At 39.0% G+C, this 22,459-nt stretch overlaps 1 protein-coding gene across 3 annotated transcripts in view; it reads right to left on the bottom strand.

The window, feature by feature from the left end:
• The window catches only part of rbms3 (RNA binding motif, single stranded interacting protein), a 433,687-nt gene that overhangs the window by 83,174 nt on the left and 328,054 nt on the right, over window positions 1-22,459 (bottom strand). For all 3 annotated transcript variants that reach the window (XM_038277019.1, XM_038277018.1, XM_038277017.1), the window contains one exon: window positions 18,495-18,574. In XM_038277019.1, the coding sequence (XP_038132947.1) occupies window positions 18,495-18,574 (80 nt within the window). The remainder of the gene's footprint in view (window positions 1-18,494; window positions 18,575-22,459) is intronic.

The raw sequence follows: 22,459 nt of genomic DNA, 5'->3' as shown, positions 1-22,459 counted from the left end.
CAAAAAAAAAAAAAACACAACCAGGAAACTTATAGAACACAAATTGTGTACGTAATTCACATTGACCTGAAATAACTTACGATAAAAAGGAAACCAAATTTATATTTGCATTGTCTTTTTGCAGCATTCTATAACAATAACATTAATTATTTTTCTTGTTACATTGATGCTGATTTTGCAGTTTCTACCTTAATCATTTAAATAACATGCTGCTGTCATATTGCACATCTCCGATGTTGCTGCTATTTTCAAATATCCATTACTGTTGTTAAAACATTTTAAAATACAGTATTTCATTTGATGTTTTTAACTGTTTTAAATCTTTTTGCTGCTGTAAACACCAAAATTTCTCCAGATTCCCAATTCTACTGATGTTTTCAGGAATTATAACATATTCATGTTTGGATCTAAACCACTCTACTTTGTTTAGCTCTGGTTGGTTTTACTCCTCTTTGAAGGTAAATTAGTCTTCAGCAACCTCTGAATGATTTTCTTCTGAGATTGCCAAGTACTTGGATTTATGCATCTCCACAACAACTGTGACCAGCTGCTGGGTTCCAGCTTCTGTAACAACATCTAATAATGGGGGGATGCGTTCATCATAATATGGTTTGTTTTTTAGAAGTTGTAGCATTTTGCATGTAGGACAAAATGTTCACATTAAGATTGCCTTAAGGCACTCGCTGTGTTCTTCAATTAAAACCTGATGTTTGGAGCACATAACTGAAATCTATCAACAGATTCTTCCACCTGAGTTGTGGATTTCAGTAACTGCTCCTTATTCACGGAGTCTTTTGACTGCTTCTTGGGTGAATTCTTGCCTGACATATAAGTTTAAGTTGACAGTGACCTCTTGGTAGCTTTGTAGTTGTGCCACATCCATTCCATCCATATAATGGATTGACTAGTCTAGTGCACTGTAAGCCATTTAGACTGGGATAATGTTTTATAACCTGAGCTATAAACATCTGTTTCTTTTCCTCAGCTCCACTTATTCAGTAATCTTCTCTAACAAACCTCCAAAATCCTTCAAAAGCAGCCACATTTACCCCTGGGGTAACATTAGAGGTGGACTTCATTTACAAATGAAGCAATATTTGAAGGTAATTGGTTGTAATGGACTTTATTTAGCGATATTATCTTAAAAGGGACTGGATACAGTACAAATGCATTTCAACTCTTTAATAATGTTTTTCAAAACCATGTTTGTTTTTCATTTAGCTTTAGAATTAAACAGGGCTTTGTATAAGACTATAATATAAAGTTCAGACAAAATAGAAATAAGTGGTTATTGCTAAAGGGAATTTAGAGAAAATTGTTGATACTCTTCCAAGATCCTTGTTGCCATTAGACATACTGATATTAAGCATTTGATTCCTTCATTTGAACGCAGATGTTTTGTTTTCTAGATTCTTTATCATTCGCATTGAAGGCAGAATAGAAAGAAGCTAAATAAATCACACCACTGTGTGAAAAGCATGACAAAAAAAGGTTTTGCAGCAAGTGTATATCTTTAGGCATTCCTCAGTGGTTACTGTGCCCTGCCTGTGTTTTTAATGCTTTCCCACGGCTGTGTGCATTATCAGAGTGGCAGTTGTTGGACTCTCAGAGGCCTTTAAGCTCCCTGTTTTCCCTCTATTACTTGTGCCCAGTAGGGGGACAAGCAGTTGCGGCGAGATGTGTTGCAGCGCTGCAGGGTGGTCCCCAGACACCGTGGATTCATACTTTCCACCTGACGCACAGGATGAAGAGAACAGAGAGCTGGCAATTACCAGACTCCTCTCTATATATACTGCAAACCCAGCCAGCTTCGCTCCACTGTGCTTCACTGTGAAGGCTGTCTCAGGGCCAGGCTCGAGGTAATGAAAACAGCACTGTCCTAATGGACTATTGATGTGTGCGTGTGTGCATGTGTGTGTGTGCACGAAAGGATGACAAAAAGAACAAAAGAAAAAAAAAAACAATGTAAGAAATCTTTCTTATGGCAAATGGGAGTTCTTTTCTCTTGTTTTTTGCAGTGGCAAAGAGGGAGCATCCATGTCTGTTAGCTTCTGTAAATCATCTATATAGGCTGAGTAAAAGTGAGAGAAATAAAATGAAATTGTGATCCAATAGCAGTAATGTGCCATACTGTACTGCCAACAAATAAAAAGAGAGACAGCCAGAGACGCTGTGTCTGAGACATTAAGTCACTGAGAACCAGGTGTGTTTTCATCATGCTCATGCTTCATTTGAAGAAAATAAAGATAAATAAATAACACAAAACGGTTTAGATGACAAGCAGATGGCTAATTTGTTCATCATCCCATGCTGCAAAAGTTTTCCCACCTCAAACTATTTTTTAAATTTTCTCATTTGAGAGCCTCAACATTTAACCTGACATTGGAAATGTGTCTTTATGGATAAAAAGAAAAGACAATGATAAATGATTTGTTTTCTTTTTCCTGGCAGGAAGTACGGTCTGTATCTGTTTTCTCCATCACTTCTATATCCCTCAAAAAAAAATCTCATCTATCCATCTTATTTCAGAAGTTACCAAATCATCCATCCATTTTCCGTCACACTTATCCCTGGTTGGGTCGCGAGGGGTGCTTGTGCCTATCTCCAGCTGTCTACAGGCAAGAGGCGGGGTACTCCCTGGACAGGTCGCCAGTCCATCGCAGTAAAACGTTACCAAATCAATAAACAGAAAATTACTTTCAGTGAAAACTTATATGTGAAAACTTAAGAAATTTTATCAGGAAAAGGTAAGGCAAGAAGAGATGCTCGAAGAACAATGAACATAGCAGACAAGTCAGTGATGAAGATGTAAAGAACTGAAAAGCAGGATTAGGTGACAAACAAAATCCCAGAATTTGAACATTTTATGGTGCATATTCAAAAAAGGAAAGAAATGCCACATCTGAGATCCAACCAACGCCCATCCAAGCAGACAGTTTAGTCCAATCAATGCAGCCATCTATATGCTTTGAGGTGCTTTAGAGATCAACAGCTTAGGTGGATGTAAAAATCGACCGAACCGATACATCTAAAAAACAAAGTGATTGCTGAAAGAAAGCCATCAAAATACCACCTCCTGTTAGCCATGTGCCAGTGTGAAAAAGCTGATGGGTGATTAAAAGGATCTGATTACATGATGATCATGGAAGGAATATTTATTAGGTGCTGCAAATGACTCAAAGTCCCGTTGGAGTCATTTGAAAATACTTGAAAATTGCTGTTTGCAAATACTACCTTTGAATGTGACTTATATTGAGCCTTTAACAAAAAAGTAATGGGGAAACTTCAGTCTAAATATAAAGTTTATAGAGACACTCAGAAATACTTGCAGGTGTAGTTCGATGAAGTCTTGGGTCAGTGAGGCGAAATACCAGAGCATACCAGTCCAACATAAAATCTAGATGTGCTCACAAAAAAAAAAAAAAAATAAAATGCTAACAAGTCCAAGACATATGCTGTACAATTTAAGTCATCAATATGTGATGAGCTTTCCCTGATAAATTTATGACCAGATAAAACATACAATGTGTTTTAATATTTGGCTACGGTGGCCTGGTGGTTAAAACAGATGCCTTCCATTTTGGGAAGGTTAGAAGTACCACTTAAAACCCAAAGCATTTTGTTTTTCAATTAACCACATAATGATACTCTGTCTTGGTATATTTATCTTGTCAAATAAAATCAGAATCAAAATACATAAAAAGCTGTTCACCAAGTTGGACAGAATGTCAAAAAGTTCAAGGAGTGTGAATACTTTTGCAGGGCTCTGCAGATTTATCTTAATAAAACGTGTACTGCTGCTGGCAGATTCTTTTGTGTGTGCTAACCTGCTGGCAGGCTCTTGGGTTTCTGCTCCTCCAGGTCTGGTGACACATCAGAAATAACTCAGTTGACCACAGTGACCTCAGCTTGTTCTCACATAGCCTGCGTCCTGTTCTAATGGAGGCTTCGGCTCTATTTTGGGGGCATCAGCTAGATTTATCTTACTGCCCTCTGTGTCCTGAGCGGTGACAGTGACGTGGAAGGGTGTAACTGATCCCCGCTTTTTTTTCCTCTCCTCCCTGCTTCCCTGACGCAAGCACACATACAGGATACAATAAGTCAATTCTAAACAGTCAGACAACCTGGCTCCCACTTGCTTTCCCTGTTATTTCTATTTTTTCTATCTTTTCTAAAAATACACTTAAAATATACTATAATTAGGAATAGAAAGATATGATGCACTTTGTTATAACTTAACCTATCATATGGCTTATAAGAAAGGATGAGAAGAGAAAAAGAGCTCAGCAGTAAGTCACAGAAGGCAACCCTGCTGAATTGCTTGCATACCGCAGAGACCTTGGAGCCTGATTATCCTCCTCAGCAAACTTAATCTTCATTCAGGGGGACGGGCAGGCTGTCCGGAGGGCTATGAGCTCAGTGACCTACAGTATCTGCTGAGAGGCTGCATATTATTCTTTGGATAAAAAATACATTGCCTGGGGTCCAGCATTAGATTAAGTTGACTGATAGCTTAAAACTTAGAGTCTACAAATCTTGGAGGATAACATAGAGTACACATCTAAAGGCCTAACTTCTGAAGGAGTGATGGTAGTAATAAGAGAAAAATAACGAGATTGGATTTAGGTATCTTAACTGCTTCCTTCACAGCTTGGCAAAATAAACTCATCAGCTATTATCTATTAGAAAACCTGAGCCTGGTTTTGGCTGGAAAAAATAGATTACATCATATTAGCTTTAGAGATTAAAAAAATCCTTTTAATGTTAAAACTATTTATTAATGTGTGATGCGCATAAGTACTGCCCTAATGGCATCAGTTAAGACTTTTACACAGGATAAGTAGAAGAATCGCTTGAGATATAGTGGAAGAAAAACAAATGTTCATGAAAATGTCAGTTTTTTTTGTCTTGTCTTGTTTCAGGCACAACTTTCTAAGGCTAAGGTCGGTCACCACAGTCAGAGACGACAATCTAGCTTGCAGTCTTTGGTCTAACACAACCCAAAATTGCACTTTTAGGTTGAGGCATGAGTGATATGGGTCTCATCATTGTGCAATGGACATTGCTTTTTGCACCAGGGCACAGTCACGTTTGCCTAAAGAGTGCATCTCTGAACGATTCTCTTATTTTTGAGAGCATAAAATTGTTTGATATTCTAAAACTAAAATGTCTTGAGCACGGACAGTTTACTTCATTAAAACTGAGGGGCTAAGCCAAACCACTGATAAAGAAACCCACAATGAATGAATGAATGAAAGAAACTTATTCCAAGAAGCCATACGACACTGGCCGTTTCTCTATTCACAAGAACGCGAGTACAACATCCGTGAGCTTTGACAGTTCTCGGTCTTGTGTTCTTGTGAATTGGAAAATTACTAGGACTGCGGCTGATGACGTTTCACGAGCACATGGGAACGCACAAGTACACATATTGAGAAACGTCCAGAGGTCTGAAGATATTTTCAAAACATCTGTTCACTGTTGGTCCCAGCTTTGGTCTCTGAATTGTGGCCTATTACCTCATAGCTGAAACTCTGTCATTCCAAATTACTTCCACTTTACCACATTACCATTAACAGTTGAATGTGGTATTTTCAGAAGCAACGAAATTTCACAACTGGATTCATTTATTCATTTCATCCTATCATGAGTCTTAGAAGCAGTCTGCATGCTTACAGCAGGTACTTGATCTTAAATAAATGTGGCCATGGAAGCTATTGGAACAACTTAATTTATTAATAGGAAAGGATGACCTACAATACAATAAGGTATAAAGTGAACAACATATAGAAGTATACACATCCTGAAAAGCTAATATATGATATATTAGGGCAGTACATTAAATGTTAAGGCAGATTGATTGTGATAATGCATTTTTAATGACTGCTGTACAGCGCATGGCACTGCTCTAACTGATAAATCAAATTAGATCCAGTTTGAGAAGATGCTTTTATTTTCACCAAAACTACCCCTATGTTGCACTTTTTAGGTATAATACAAAGAACATAAGGTGACAGAGGAAAACTTAAAATAACGATTGGCCTTAAAACAACAACTTAGCCATTTATGACTGCCTGCATTTGAGCCAGTAGTAAAAAAAAAAAGTCCTAAACTGCAACCACTTTATCACTACAAAAATGGCTATCATTAGCTCTCTTCTAATTTTGAACTGGTCTCAGCCCAAGCTGGGCCACATTTCAAACAGGGTAAAAGCCAAACGACTACAGTAATATTTGGGAGATAAGCAAACAGCTTCTGCGTAACTCCCTCTTTGCCAATTTCTACTCATCATTTCGTGCCAACCCAATCCCATTTTATTACCCTAAACAAACAACACACTTAGTCATTGTCTATCACTTATTTTCAATTTTTTTTAAGTGTTAAGAAAAAAAAATAAAATAAACATAAAATGACAAACTTGATCGCCATTTTTAAAAGCTCATATTTGCCTACCTAATTACCAAAACTGTCAAAGTTTCAAACAGCAAATTACCTCTGGATAGAGAAGTTCCACCAGTGCCAGAATCAGATCACATCAGAGCATCGGGCCATGCACTGAAAGCACAGCTGTGAACTTTTAAAGCTTGCTGTTTTGTTGCAAAGTTTGAGCCGAAGTTGCCCGGTGGCGCATTATAGCACTGTTGCCCTTGGAGCAAACCAGTTCCAGGTTTGATTCCCGGCCTGCATGGAGTTTGCAAGTTCTCCCAATGCATGCTGTGGTTCTCTCCAGGTACTTGTACTCTGGCTTCCTCCCACAGTCCAAAAATTTGACTTTTAATTGGCTGCTCTAAATTGTCCTTACTGTAGGTTTGAGTGTGTGTTGTCCATGGTGTACCCCACCTCTCGACTACAGACACCTGTAAAAAGGAACCGGCCCCCACCGTGACCCCCATGGATAAAGCAAGGGAAGATGGATGGAGGGATGGGTGGAAGTTCACAACTGAACTTTACTACCCTTTGCAACATTATTTTTGTACTGTCAGCATGGTTGAACATTCTTCTGCCGCAGTCAGGAGGACGCGCGTGGAAGTCATGGCGGAGCGACAGCCACCAGCGAAAGTGAAACTGCCCTTACTGCCCCTGCCGACAACTGCTTACACGGCAAACTTCGGTATAACCAGTATTTTATATCTAGCTGCTTGGAGGTGAGTGTTATCGCTCTTACCGGTTCACACTCCATGCCGCGTACGCTGCTTGAAAGCTTCTGGTCGCATGCGGTAGCCGCGCAGATGCTGTGAGAGGGGTGGAGCTTGGAGGTGGGGCATGAGTGAAGCAGAGAGGGTGGGGGAGTAGCGTGAAACCTGTTTTTCTTCAAATTTTCAGTCGAAGTCTGCTCTCTTCTCAATGTTACAGACTGCAGCTTTAATACTGTATTTCAATCTTATGTCATTGCAGTTTCAAATACCGTATATTGCTATGAGACACATGCAAAAGGAATTTTGTTCTCTATGCACCCTGTGCATATCAATTTACAATAAAGTTAGCCTAACAGTGTATGGCTGCCCTAAGCCTCAATATTCTTCAATATAAAGAGACTGGAAGAGTCATAGCGCAGCAGGTGGGCCCATAATGCAACAACGCTTATTTGTAACCATAACAGTCAGGGTTGCAGCTGCAAAGGAGCAATGTTCAATTGATGCCCTTTATTATGTCCCAAAAGAGTTGTATATATCATTAAAAATTTAACAACTGTCTGCTGTAAGAGCTTTTCCTTTTTTTAAACAAAATATTAGCTATCTGAATTGTTCTAAACCGTTTCCACTGACTCTTAGTCTTGGGCTCTACCTGCTCCTTTACCAGACTAATAAAGCCTGTACGGCAGAAATTACTCTGGCCTGCAAAGTTAGCCTCATTGCTGGTCTACAAGAGGAAGGTCGTTTTCATGGAAATACAAGGCAAAGCTTGCACTGTTTAATTACACAAAGCTTTTGTATAAGACAAAAGCAGGCTTTCAAACCTAAGAAAACCATAGAAAATGTGCCATGGTGGTGGCAGTGTCATGCAGTGGGACTGATTTTCAACAGCCGGCACTAGCAAACATTATTTCAAAAGGCAGGGTACTGTAAAACCAGATTCTACATTGAATATAACAAAAACTTTTGGAGAAGCATCCAGCTCAAACAACAGATCTTACCTTAAAGTTCAACCTCTCTTGGGATTAGAATCTAGACCAGTTGATCTTTATAGCTCAAACTTAAGATCTTTAAATAAAGTAATGGTTTAACATTGTTTCACATAAATATTAATGCACCACAAATTCCAACAGAAATATACCTAGTGCTACACAAACCAGCTAACTCTGCATTAAAGATAAATAACACCAAGCTTTTGATAAATGACTAAAAGAAAAAAAATCAGCAGCATTTTACAATCCAGAATAATTTTTGACAAGCCTTAGTTATATAGCAACATCATTCCTGATCTGCTTTGATGTGTAAAAGAAGCAAAAACCTGCATAATAAATGTCAGATAATACACAACATAAAAGAGAAAGACATCATTGAACAGGCAGAACACATGTCAAACAAAGATGAGAGAGATTTTCTGTGATAAATAAAGGCAGCCTTAGATGTCCAGTAACACAAATGAGCATGAGGGAGCCATGTGTAGGAGCATTTATGTGAAGTCTGGTTTAGTGTGTAGAGAGCTGGGGAAAGTGTCTAGAAAAAGTGAGGGATGAAACACTGGTGGCCTGGCAGATAACAGCAAGAGAGGGATTGATGGGAGACAGGAATAACATAAAAGCAAGGACAACAAAAAAGTGCAAGGAGAGGTGCACATGTGAGGTTGGATGAGGGGAAAAATGAGGGAGAAGGGGATCACATGGTGAACAGCTGGGCTCGTGTCACAGGGGTCAAGCTCAGGAAGCAGTTGTACAGTCAATGTCATCCTTTCATCTCATCTGTTAGAGACGCTGCAACCTAAACTGTGCTCATGTTTAACCTTCCAAAGGCATAGGTTGATCCAACTTTCATGGCTTTCTCCTCTGCACCTCACAACCTCCCCCCCCTCTTTACCCCTTTCCATCTGTTCTCTTTTATCTAACTTACTTTTTCCTGTCAGAGTTCTTTGGCTCCTAAACTGTCTGTCGGTTGCATCCTTACTGCATTCCTCGATCCTTTGTTATGTATCATTTTCTTTTGGCAACTGTCCTTCAGTCTGCTTGTCTTCATATTACACACGGTTGAGTGGAGAGCAAAGTTAATCGCTCCTGTCTGAAGCCCTCCAGGATTCTGAGCTCTTCTTCTCCACCTAAACAAACTTTGAAGCCAATCAAAGGGCTTATAATATTTTCTGCTGAAGGGGAATGCTGTGGGAGAATAATTTCTGTTTCAGAGAATAAACCACTCGAAAAAGCCCCCTCCCCAGATCCTCCTGTTTTTTGCTGCAAACTGTTGGCTTTGCTTCTGAATGATACAGCTCAGTGACAAAGCAAACAAAGCGCAACAAATCCAGATTATTGTCTGTAGGCAAGATAAGGTTATAATGAGAAAGTGCATCGTCGGAAATTGATCTTTTTTTTCATGAGGCTGTCTGCATTACTTAGGATGCCAATAATAACTTCCTGTGTGCTCGGTCTCTAATGGGAGGCAGGAAAAAAACAGAGACTGTGGATGAAAGGTTCAAACTAAGATGACAGATTTTATTATGATGCATTGATATTTGTTTTGAGCTTTATTATTTACAATACTGGTCTAAACTTTCCATTCATCACTTAGCCATATGAACCTCACCTGGATTTTGGGCCCCCATTGATTTAGTTGAACTGCTGCTCTTTTTTTTAAAAACAAGAATCCGATTTACCAATCTTTTTTCACACTACCATGGACCAAGGCGGGAGCAATCAAAAATTAGGTCAAAATGATCAATAAACTCTTTCAAGCTTGGCCAAAATTAGCTTCTATTTACATAATAAAAACTGAATCAGATTAACAGTTTCAAGATGGAGATTTTCAATCATCTTGACATTAATGATGTTTAAAGAAGTCAAAGGGAAAAAGACCACAATACACATCTTCAAAGACAGCGGCATAAGCATTAGTTCCTTTGATTTAAATGTGATTAAGCAGGAAAACATCTATAACATGTGGGACAGCAGCCCTTGAAGACCAGGGTTGGCTAACCAAGAGTTAGAACATTGTAAAATAAGTACAACTGAGTATTCCAATCTAATGTTGTCCGAAACACCCAAGTCCTCAAAACTACACAACAGTCACCCACAGAGAGAGGCGACGTCATGATAAAGTCAACTGTCTTGTTCCAGGATTCATTTTTTGTAACATGGCGCTGTCTGCGAACGCAGCCTCATTCCAAGTGGGAAGATATAAAGTTGTTCTCCATGAAGAAGTTTGTCTGTACTGTAGACAAATTGCCCAGAAGATTCAAGTGGTTTTATGAAATGCATTGTTGTTACTGCTTATGCAGTGACTTAAAAACGGCAAACACAAATTACTGGCATACTTTCAGGGGTGAGTTTATTGGTCAAGGTGGTGGGAAAAAAACAAGGAAATTTGGTTTCTGTTGCAATCAGCAGAAACACATGTCAATTCTGAAACAACTACCCATGGTATATAATTCATTCAGCTTTTAATTAGTTAAAAATATTTTTTATATATGTTATTTTAAAGAAAGATCTGTATGGGCTTCACAGGAAGGTTGCTTTCTGCATCCACACATTTGTCTCTGTACAGCAGGTAAACCTTATGTCTTATTTTACCGTCTATTTCTGTACTACTGCCCTACAGCAAACACATCTACTATTCTAATCATAAATTCCTGAATAAACAAGAATGTGCTTGAGCCATTTTGGAAGTGGTATATCAAATGTTGTATTCAAATTTTTGGGGGGTATTTCCACTTGTGATGTCAATCAATGCCCCTCTGTGGTTTTTGCAACTACTGCCCCTAAATCATCTTTGTAAATGTGTAAAGCACTTCTAATGGCTTGCGCATGTTACGCACAGACCAGCACAACAATCTAGCATACAAGTATACGTCGGCCTTTCAGCTAGCAGAAAATAGGACCTTCAAAAATTATTTTGGAACCGCTGAATCATTATTTCCCTATAAACTTCTAACCAGTACATATCTATATTCAATTAAAACAATCCCCTCTTACTGCCACTGCCAACTAGAAAAGTGAGACAAACATTTAGATGCAATGACAATTGACTTCTCAATAGATGATGTATTTGACAGGGTCTTTTTTTGGAACAGAGGAAAAATCCTAAAAATAATGATCAAACAAACTTTGTACACAGATGCATGGGAACAACAGGACTTTTAATACTTGGATAGGCGACCATGTCTGAGAAACACTGACAGCCAAATTATCAACCTACTTGGCTGCACGTTAAATCTACACGCCATAGGGGAAAGAGAAATGGGCTCACCGACAGGCCAGTTATTAGCTAGGGGATTGTGGGAGGGAAGGCAGACATTAACATAGATTACTCGAGTATGACTGACAGTTTCAGAGGGGCTTTTTGGGACTTAGCAAGTGATTTGGGACTAGTTTTATTTCAGCAAGGGACGCTTTAATATTGTGGGCTGTTGCTGCTATCTTGGTGCCGTTGCCTTGGTGAGGATGCCAGCAGGGAGGGAATCATTTTCTTCTCTTGACAACAGCCCCCAAAGCAACAACCAACCCCCATCCTCTAGTGACAAAATCTCAGCACCGGTTTATTAAGCTCCAATGTCATAATGAATGGTTCCTCTTGTGTTGTCCGGAACTCCGAAAAATTAAAATCTTTAATTTAAGCAGTATTTTCTTAAAACACAAACGTACTATTGAAATGAATAAGTCTTTCATATTAAGTCCAAAATAACACTAGCAACAGAAAAAAAGTTCTTAAAGTACAGAAAGAGACATTAAGAAATAAATAGTAAAAACAGATCAAGTTAAAAGGAGCAAAGCCAAAGCAATCTACTGAAAACACAAAATGCTTGAAAGCTTGAACATATCACATGTTTCCGCTCTGTTCCATCTCTTGAGGCCAGTGTGGCTCTTTCCTGATGTACTTTTTATTATTTATCCAGCATCCATTGGACACGGCAGACGCCAGCTCACAACTTGTTTGCCATATTGGCAGCAGGTTTTTGGAGTGAGCAAGAACAGCAGAAGTGAAAGGCAAGAAACAGCCATGTTGATGCACATTCAGTTTGGATCGAATCTTTGTTTGTACAGTTAAGACAATGAGACAAATGCTAACTTTGTTATTGCAGACTGGGAATTTGTTTTTCCTGTTCCAATACCGACTATACCTTCTAGAAACAAGGATTAGATAAAATCACGCAGCTTAGTGATGAAAGGGTGTAGAACCAACACTCTCCTAAAGGTTATCAGTTTTCACTCCTCCACTACAAATACAGTGCATGGTATCTCCAAAAGATTACCCACATGCTATGACCTAACAAAGTATTATGTATCTACGGTTCAAATTATTTTCACCATAGGGTGTCATCTCTAAGCTGTTTTAATGCATTGTAGGACAAGGCCTTTAATCTGCTAGGTTCTGTGGAGCCACCGGATTAAATCACTTTTTATCTGCACTTCCTTTGAGTTTCCCTGTGCACAGGGCTACAATGTAAATCATAATGCATCCCTGTAGGGCTCACTTCAGTATAGTTTATAGCTGTGGACATGTTTCATAAATTCTATTTATTTTGTGTATTGAGTAAATTTACATTCACTAAAAACAAAGATAAGTCTTTTTTTCCTTCCCTGACCACAAGACAAAGTGGGTCACCTCCTATAAAGGAAGGTACCTGCATTTTTCTTACGACATGCATATATGTTTAAGCTCCGTGTAAAAAGTGATGTGCATGCAGCCATATTAGAAATGATGCATGGTGCACAAATCCGGGCATGTTTGATGCATGAGTTTTTATTTGTGCACGGGTGGATGCATGCTCAGGGCCGGACGCAGCGACAGGGAGAGCGGCTGCCGCATTGCACAGAATATCTAAACAGCTGTAGTGCTCCATCAGGGCTATCGATCATGTCTCTCTCTCTGAATCACAATCAGACGTGGGCAGAGCACAGTGGCTGGTGCGAGCCTTTGTGACTGGCTTGTTGGACAACTGCACACATCTCATATCAACCAGGCAACAGCAAACAAACCTGACCTGGATATGTGATGTGGTGCATTATACAGGAGTGCCTTGTTGCACATTTTGTTTGTAGAAAAAAATGTTTTATAAGGGCAAGGATTCTATTTAAGATGTTAGCAGGTTTTCTGCAATGGTGGGTAAAGTATATTAAAGCTGCCTCATGTTTAATTGATGCATCACTTAGCCCGTACTTTAAAGAGATGTCTTATTGTCACAATTACTCTTGGAATATTGATTTAAAAGGAGGAAATCACAAAGATGTAAATTGAAAAAAATATTTTCTCTTGTTTTACATTGCAAAATATTTAATATCCCTTCAATTTTGCACTTTATATTTCTTTTTAAAGTAACAGATGGTAAAAATTGGTGTTTGATGCAGGAATTAAGGCTGCAACTATAGGGTTGCTGGTTTAAACCCCAGCTTTGGTTTTCTCTGTTGCTGTGTCCTTGGGAAAGACACGTACCCCGCATTGCTTACTGATGTTGGGCATAGGGCCCAGTGGCGCCTGTGTACCGAGCCTCGCTTCTGTCAGGCCCAGGGCAGCTGTGGCTACAATGTAGCTTGTCATCAGTGTGCGAATGTGTGTGTGAATGGGTGACTGACAGAACATAGTGTAAAGTGCTTTGGAGCCCTCTGACTTGAAAAGGTGCTATAAGTATAGTCTTTACCATTTTATTTAGGTTGGGATTGCCCCTGAAACCCAAATATGGTTGAAGTTTTATGAACTTTTCACAACGCTGCATATAAATAGAGAAAGATCGGTAAATATGTTTTCTATCTTTTCTAGATAGAGGAAATGGACACAATTGCAAAAAGGTTTTCATTCCCCTCAAACCAAAATATGGTTGAACACGCTGGCACGCTGATGTGTAATTGAATCTAAGTGTTAGGATCTCCATCCTATAAAGGCTTAAGAGGCTTGTTAGAGAACATGAGGTCCCAAACACCAGACAGTGCAGAAATACAGTTGTGAGGGAGTTTTAAGAAGAGTTGGGTTATAACACAACATCCCAAGCACTGAACATCTAAAAAAAGCACCATTAGAAAATATAAGGCATAATGAATAGGATGAGAATAGAATGATAGAAAATCTCCCAAAATAAGGCCATGTACCTGAATTTAATGTCAAGGTATAAAGAGTTATAATCAGAGAAGGCAATCAAGTGGTCCAGTCAACTCTGAAGGAACTGGGGAGATCCGAAGTGAGAAAATGTGTTGATAGATTTACTAGTGAAGGTGGTTAGTAAGTGGAATAAACTGTATACAAAGCAGTCCTAGAAGATAACCCATGATTGCAGAACAATGTGGTTTTGCATGATATTCTATCAAGGAGCAGAATACAAATTCAGACATGTTTCAGATCTTTTCTGGATATGTCGTTCCCCTTTTCTTTCACCTCACTATTGTGCACTGCTCCATGTTTGTACTGATAAATGGATGGTTTAACATTTCAAATAGCCATACTGCTTGTGATTAATCTGGCTTTACTTTGCTTATGCTGTTCAAAGACTGCTTATACTTTTTGCTGCTGTTGCAATGTTGTGCAAGTAGATGTTTTACAATAAAATCTCTGATAAGAAATGTATTTCCTTCATTGAATTTTCCTGTCGGATGAAGTTTAAAATGCACATCTTTACAGGGCAAACTGGAGTTGATCAAAATGAGACGTTTGTATTACCAATTATACTTTGCAAATAGAGAAAATTAGAACTAAAGGCCTGCATCTAATTGAAGACCACTTCAAACAAAATCCTAAATTAAGGCAAATAAAGGCACTGCTCACCATTTCAGAAAAATATCTGCTCAGACAAATGCATATAATTTCATTAAAAACTTAACACTGAGAGGAGGGAGGCTGTTAAGTATCATTAGCTGCCATCTGTTATTGCGTCTCTACACTGTAATTTAGCTCAGTATCTCATGTAATCACAAGGAAGTTAGATGTTGTGCAATAAAATTTTAATATGAAATGTATGGCTGTTTCTGTGCTGTTATTAGCTACCATCTGCTTGCATCATGGCAATACTCTGCTTTTAATGTCCCTGCTCCCCCTGCTGATTTTTTAAATCTGTAACTCAGTTTTAACTTCCTGCCAATATGGCAAGTTCCTTTTCATTTGCTTTTCCATTGTTAGTTAAATCTTACACATCACCTTCAACTTGTCATCTGAGTATTTGGACAGGCAGGTTATACTTATCAATATCCCTTTGCTTCCACTAAATACACCTGAACCGGAGAAAGCAATAACCCTGCAAACATACGCAGAATTATTGAATCCCTTTTCATATCTATATCCATTAACATTGTGATCATGAGAAAACACCACTATACCAAGCCATGTCACCAAGATACTTTTTCAATAAAACAGCTTGCCCTCCAAGTTGAAGAATATCAGAGTAAAGAGGGTTACTATATATGCATTCCACACTTTACAGATAAATAAAACTTATATATTTAATGTGGGCTACTTTGTGTTTTTATCCATTACATACCATTAGAGTAATAATTTTCCTCAAACCATTTCACATTAAAATAAAATTTTTGAAGACATTGTTTCACATAAGAAGATAAGGGAAATGCATGCAATAATGTGCTTGCATTTCTCTTTCCTTATGCATTAGCCCTCGTTCCACTGATGTTAAAGCCATGGGTTCTCACCTATAATTTTTGCACTTTTGTAGTAGTGTTTGCATTAAGGCTTGCTGTGTTTATTTATGGGGCAAAAGTGCACATACAGTACGGACGATCCTGCTGTTCTGTGTGTGGTGAGAGCACCCCGAGGGGTGCTGCTAAGCTGTCAAAGCACGATGGATGAAAAAACTGGCCTGCATAGCAAGGGGCTCAGGGGAAATCCCACCAACAAGACACACACACACATCCACACACACAAACATTAGCAAAGACTCTGGCACTTTACAAGGAGTAGATGTACCTGCTGTAGACTTCAAATTCAAATATGCAATCCTTAATCAAAACAAAACAAACATGAATGGAGTGAAAATGTAATCTGCATGTTCACCTTTATGCAAAAAATTTACCATTGCAGTTTAAAATAGAAACAACCATTGATTCTCCATGACTGAGTGTGGTAAAAGAGGAAAACCCCTGAATCGAAGTGAAGCAGTGCACCAGTGAACACTTAAGTGTCACACTACTCCAGACCATAGCCAGGTAAACTGCACATCCAGCAATTCCATGGTCAAACATAAACAATTTCAGTAGATAACACAAATAATTTCAATTTAACACCAAATAAGTAAACTGCTAAATGTTGCAAAGATTAGGTACCCAGCTGTAACTTTGTGTACAGTAAAGGGCTATATTAGATTAAAGTTGCTTGTAACTCAGATGGATAAAATCTGCATTGCTGGATATAATAAGCAAACCCAGGTACATTTTGCCTTTGATCTAAGCAACGATTTAAATACTGTCTGTATTTCCAGGTTAGGAATACTATGGTTAAATTTGAATCACCCTTTTTTATTTTTAGTCTCAGTCAGTAGGCTTTATGAAATTGATATCCTAAAAACATCCTCTTGCCAGCAAAAAATATGGTGAGTTGGGATAAATAATAATAATAATAATAATTCAATTTTATTGTCATTACACTGTCACAAGTACAGAGCAACAAAATGAATTCTCTGCATTTAACCCATCCCCTTGGGGAGCAGTGGGCTGCCATTGTGTGGTGCCTGGGGAGCCGGGGAGAAATACTTTTTCTGGTGATTCTGTAGGAATCTTTGCCACTACCTTTTTCATTTTTTGTGTCACCATATCTTCGCCATTGTGCGGTGCCTGGGGAGCAGGGCACCGCACAATGGCGGTCTTGCTCAGGGACCCAGAGTGGCAGTCTGTGGGAGTGGGGGATCACAACTCACAACCTCAGGATTCGCCACTCACCCCCCACTAGGCCGCCACGTACCCCTCTGATAAACCTCTGATAAATTAAAGTTGGACATTTTATCTGGCTCTAGAAGTCATTTTGTAAAGCACTGCAATTTAGTGAAATGAACAAGAAATATTTAAGACGTTAATAAATAAGCTGACATGAACACTTTCTGTTTTGCATATTTTTATGACCAAATTCATCTAACTTTGGCAACTACTTTTCCATCTATTTGTTCTGTCCTCATATGCACATCTGGCTATAAGAGGAAAAAAAGGTAATACGTTTCTTTAAAAAGGTATTTCTTTTAGAATTTAGGGGGAAATCTAGATTACATAGTACTCCTCAGAGGTTATGTAGTTGCAAAGCAAACCTTGTAAAGGTAACCATTCCTAATTCACAAATGATATACTTGAGGAAGGCGGTAAATATCCAAGCTTGGCACAAGCTTGAACAATCCATTAACAATAATAAAGGCTGAGCAGCGGGGAGATAGAGCCTTAAAGGCAAAAGTCAGCTTGATATTACAGCTCTAAAGGTTTCCTAATACGGCTAAACTTCAATATAGCTGCTCACCTCACCTTTAACGGCTCCTGGCTATGCACTGGCTGAGCATGTGTGGACATTCTAAATCTACTTTTCTGCGATATCGCTGAATAGTGGAGGACAATTTATGATAGTGTTCCTGTGCCTTTGGTTGATGGGGTAGCAATAAAAATCACCAGTTTTGAATGATACCTCTGAAGATCGGCCTACATAACTAGCACATGTCTGTAAAATTTCAATACTCAACCACCTGGCCTTAAAAGTACCTAAGAACTACTTCTCATATTGCGATTTAACACTTCAGTGTCTTTAGTCTTATCCCAGTTTAGTGCTTTAATCCTGCTCATTTTTAAAACATTTCAAGGACTGATGATTTGGACTGTTTGCCAAAATTACAGTTGTTCTTTGGATAACAAAATAAATAAATAAATAAATAAAAATATTTGCACCCAGTCTCAACTTTACAAGTCTTGTTTCACTTCCCATTACCTGCTCTCTGCAGGGTGAATCCAAAAACCCAGAAGGGGAAAGGACACTGCAACAGAAAGAAGGAGCAAAAGAGGCGAGAGTGCAAGCTCTTAAGTAGATTGCAAAGAACGGCGCAGAGGCATGAGTGTGAATATTAAGAGGGTTTTCTCCTGACCAAGAGGTTCCAGCCTGCAGCAAGTGCACCACCAGAGAGAGAAAGATATGGTGACACAAAAAATGAAAAAGGCAGTGGCAAAGATTCCTACAGAATCACCAGCTATTTAGGAAATGGTTTCAGCGTAGGTATCAGAGACCACAGGAAACACCCTTGCTATTTGTATGATCTGGATATCAAATTACTGCACTTGAATTAAATGTAAGATTCCTTTTTCAAAGGATGACATTTTTTATTTTAAGTAAATAAATAAATAAAAAAATAATAATAATAAAAAAATCAGAATTATAGGAGAGAAAACTCACCTGGAATGCCTGGTGGGGTTTTCAGGTATTTTCCATTGAAATGCTGTATCACCACCTCACACTTTTCCGTTGACTCCATTCTGCAAGGGGAATACGTTAAATTAGCATATTTAGTATAGATTTAGGAAGAAAATGAGAAAATGTTTATCCATAAACCCATTTATTACCATCTCAACGCTATTTTGGGCAGTTAGAAATTGAGAGGTCAATGTAGCTAAACAATAAGTTGTATTATTATTAACTGATAAGTGCAAGCAACTATTGGAGAAGCCGAAATGTTCCTTTGAAATGTAACTGAAGGACCAGTTACGCGATTTCTGATCCTACTCCCTTCAACTCAGGCCCAGGCTCTTTATCAAGTGGATGGCTTTAAGTATCTTTGCATCTTTCTAATGGGAGATGGTCAACCTAGAAATGCTTTTTCCAACATGAGAGGATAAGGGAAACTCTCTATACAATGTAAAGATAATAGCAATTTAAAATAAAAAATATATATATATTATCTGCTTTTCTCATTCCATTGTGCTGTACATAAAACACAACACAAAGGCACACAGAAAAAGCATTAAGAATTTAAAATAAATAAATAAAAAAAATTAAAAGGACCCAGAGGACCACTCAATTATGCGGTGTTAAAAACCAAAGAGTAAAAGAAGGTCTAAAGCCGGGCATACACTGTGCGATTTTTTTTTATTCGTTGCATGCAGCTACTGCTCACACTGTACGACAAAATTGCAGGGTTTCGTCGTACAGTGTGAGTTCACAGGTCACGATGTATGTTCTCACACTCTGTGACCCGACGCTCTGATCTACCTGCTCACACTGTACGTCTAAATATCACGTCGGACTCACTCCTCAGTGAGATGACACTACTCGGACTGGTATATCCAGAAGCCAAATGAGTAGAAGAGGAATATGAAGCTCACTAAAGTGAAATGCTGCCTTGCCAATTTGTGCAATTTTGTGCTGAAAGTGCTAAGAAGAAAATGCGGCGATGTATTTGGACAAAGACATGGCTGAGCAAACGTGGTTATGGCAGTCTGTCAATTTTACTGAAAGAACTCCATTTCACTCGCATCCCCGCCACGCTTCTGTGTTTTCATCTGAGAAGAAGAAAAAGAAGAAGAGTCCTTGTTTGCGCATGTCCACTGAGCGATACGCCCATGACAGTCGACTGAAAATCAAACATGTTTGATTTTCTCCCGACCGCACGATTACTGATCGGGAGGTGGTCGTGAGAGGCTGATCGCCCCTCGTTATAAAAGAGTGTAAAAGCTGGTCAAAGAGGTTAAAAGATGAAAAACAGTTTTACCTTAGATAAAATATGGAGATGAAAAAAAACACAATTTTAAAAGCTGTTTATTTGTTTGTCCAGTTTGAAATCACTGTTTATGGTGACACCAAGGCTGGTTACTTTGGAACGTACTAAATCCTTGAAAGGTCCCAAGTCTGAGATGGCCCTGTCAAACTCAGTCACCTCTGTCTCGCTCTCATTAAGTTTCATAAAATTGTTTGATAAGCAAGCCTTACTGTCACTCAGACAGTCAAGAAGGTGCGTTGGGAGCCAGTGGCTGTTTTTAGCAAAAAAAACTCAAATAAGGAGAGGCTGGTCGACTCCAAAACTTTCCAGTCATGAAATTGTCTAAGAACCATTAAAAACGTTGAATTTACTGTATTTAGTAGAACCAAAAGAACAGCACTAAAAATAAGGGGAAGACCTTAAATCAATTTAACATATGTTATTATATATTAGGTGTTCCATCTGAATCTATATATACACTATATTGCCAAAAGTATTTGCTCACCCATCCAAATTATTGGAATCAGGTGTTCCAATCACTTCCATGGCCACAGGTGTATAAATTCAAGCACCTAGGCATGCAGACTGTTTTTACAAACATTTGTGAAAGAATGGGTCGCTCTCAGGAGCTCAGTGAATTCCAGCGTGGAACTGTGATAGGATGCCACCTGTGCAACAAATCCAGTCGTGAAATTTCCTCGCTCCTAAATATTCCACAGTCAACTGTCAGCTGTATTATAAGAAAATGGAAGTGTTTGGGAACGACAGCAACTCAGCCACGAAGTGGTAGGCCACGTAAACTGACGGAGCGGGGTCAGCGGATGCTGACGCGCATAGTGCGAAGAGGTCGCCAACTTTCTGCAGAGTCAATCACTACAGACCTCCAAACTTCATGTAGCTCAAGAACAGTGCGCAGAGAGCTTCATGGAATGGGTTTCCATGGGCGAGCAGCTGCATCCAAGCCATACATCACCAAGTGCAATGCAAAGCGTCGGATGCGGTGGTGTAAAGCACGCCGCCACTGGACTCTAGAGCAGTGGAGACGCGTTCTCTGGAGTGACGAATCGCGCTTCTCCATCTGGCAATCTGATGGACGGGTCTGGGTTTGGCGGTTGCCAGGAGAACGGTACTTGTCTGACTGCATTGTGCCAAGTGTAAAGTTTGGTGGAGGGGGGATTATGGTGTGGGGTTGTTTTTCAGGAGCTGGGCTTGGCCCCTTAGTTCCAGTGAAAGGAACTCTGAATGCTTCAGCATACCAAGACATTTTGGACAATTCCATGCTCCCAACTTTGTGGGAACAGTTTGGAGCTGGCCCCTTCCTCTTCCAACATGACTGTGCACCAGTGCACAAAGCAAGGTCCATAAAGACATGGATGACAGAGTCTGGTGTGGATGAACTTGACTGGCCTGCACAGAGTCCTGACCTCAACCCGATAGAACACCTTTGGGATGAATTAGAGCGGAGACTGAGAGCCAGGCCTTCTCGTCCAACATCAGTGTGCGACCTCACAAATGCGCTTCTGGAAGAATGGTCAAAAATTCCCATAAACACACTCCTAAACCTTGTGGACAGCCTTCCCAGAAGAGTTGAAGCTGTTCTAGCTGCAAAGGGTGGACCGACGTCATATTGAACCCTATGGATTAGGAACGGGATGTCACTTAAGCTCATATGTGAGTCAAGGCAGGTGAGCAAATACTTTTGGCAATATAGTGTACATAAATGCATATATGTATGTGTTTATATGTGCATATGGATATATAGCCTTGGAATATGCTTGTACAACTTGACTGAATTTGGCTAAATCTTTGTCTTTTGAGATCAAAACATTTTTGAAAATGGCTACTGATTAAGTGATTTTCAGCTAACCCAAAATTCGCTGAGAAAACGTACCAGTTTTCTTTTTCAAAAGATAAATTTTTGTTCTGCAAAGACCTCTATCTGAGGACTGTGTTCCCTTTGGCAGTGCACCATCAGTCTGTTCTTTCAAAAAAGGTCCAGTGAGACTATAAAGAGTCTGTCCACCTGTCTGTCTGTCTACTGTGGAAGATCATTGTCTGCATGCATAAGAAGGTGATAATGAAATTCAGGGCTTTAATGGAAAAGGTTGTTATGCAGCCTGTGTGCATAATGAAAACTTCAAGGCACAGAAAGAGCAAAAGTGCCATTTGAAAGTTTTCAAAGATGTAAAAGAAAACGTAGAATGTCGTGTAGATAAAGTGCTAAAATATTCTGAATACAGCAGCATAGTTTATAGCGTAAAACAGAGAAGAGATACCAAACTTAGTTCAGTAAGACGTGACATGCCAACAGACTCTTTTGCTAGACATATGTTTCATAAAATTTGTATTTGTCCATGAAATACATAAGCACTATTTATTGCCATATGAATATTTACAGACATTACCTGTTATGTACCGTGCTGTATTGTAAATGTCCCATTTTAACCCATGCATTTTATAAGCACATAGTTGTATGCAAGGCTTGGGAATGCATCATGCAATACTCAACAGCTAATAAAGCTACAGACTTTAAATGACCATGGATTGCACATTTCTCTGATGTTAGTAGGTATTTAATAACTGTGCAGTATTTTTTATATTTTGTAGGTCTGCCCTTACTGTATATTTGTTTTCACATTTACTGTTTATAATAACATTGATAAGG

This window comes from Cyprinodon tularosa, unplaced genomic scaffold (assembly GCF_016077235.1).
Source record: "Cyprinodon tularosa strain WSP-4 unplaced genomic scaffold, ASM1607723v1 ctg13, whole genome shotgun sequence".
NCBI classification, from domain to species: Eukaryota; Metazoa; Chordata; class Actinopteri; order Cyprinodontiformes; family Cyprinodontidae; genus Cyprinodon; species Cyprinodon tularosa.
This window is presented reverse-complemented; position numbering and strand designations above follow the sequence as displayed.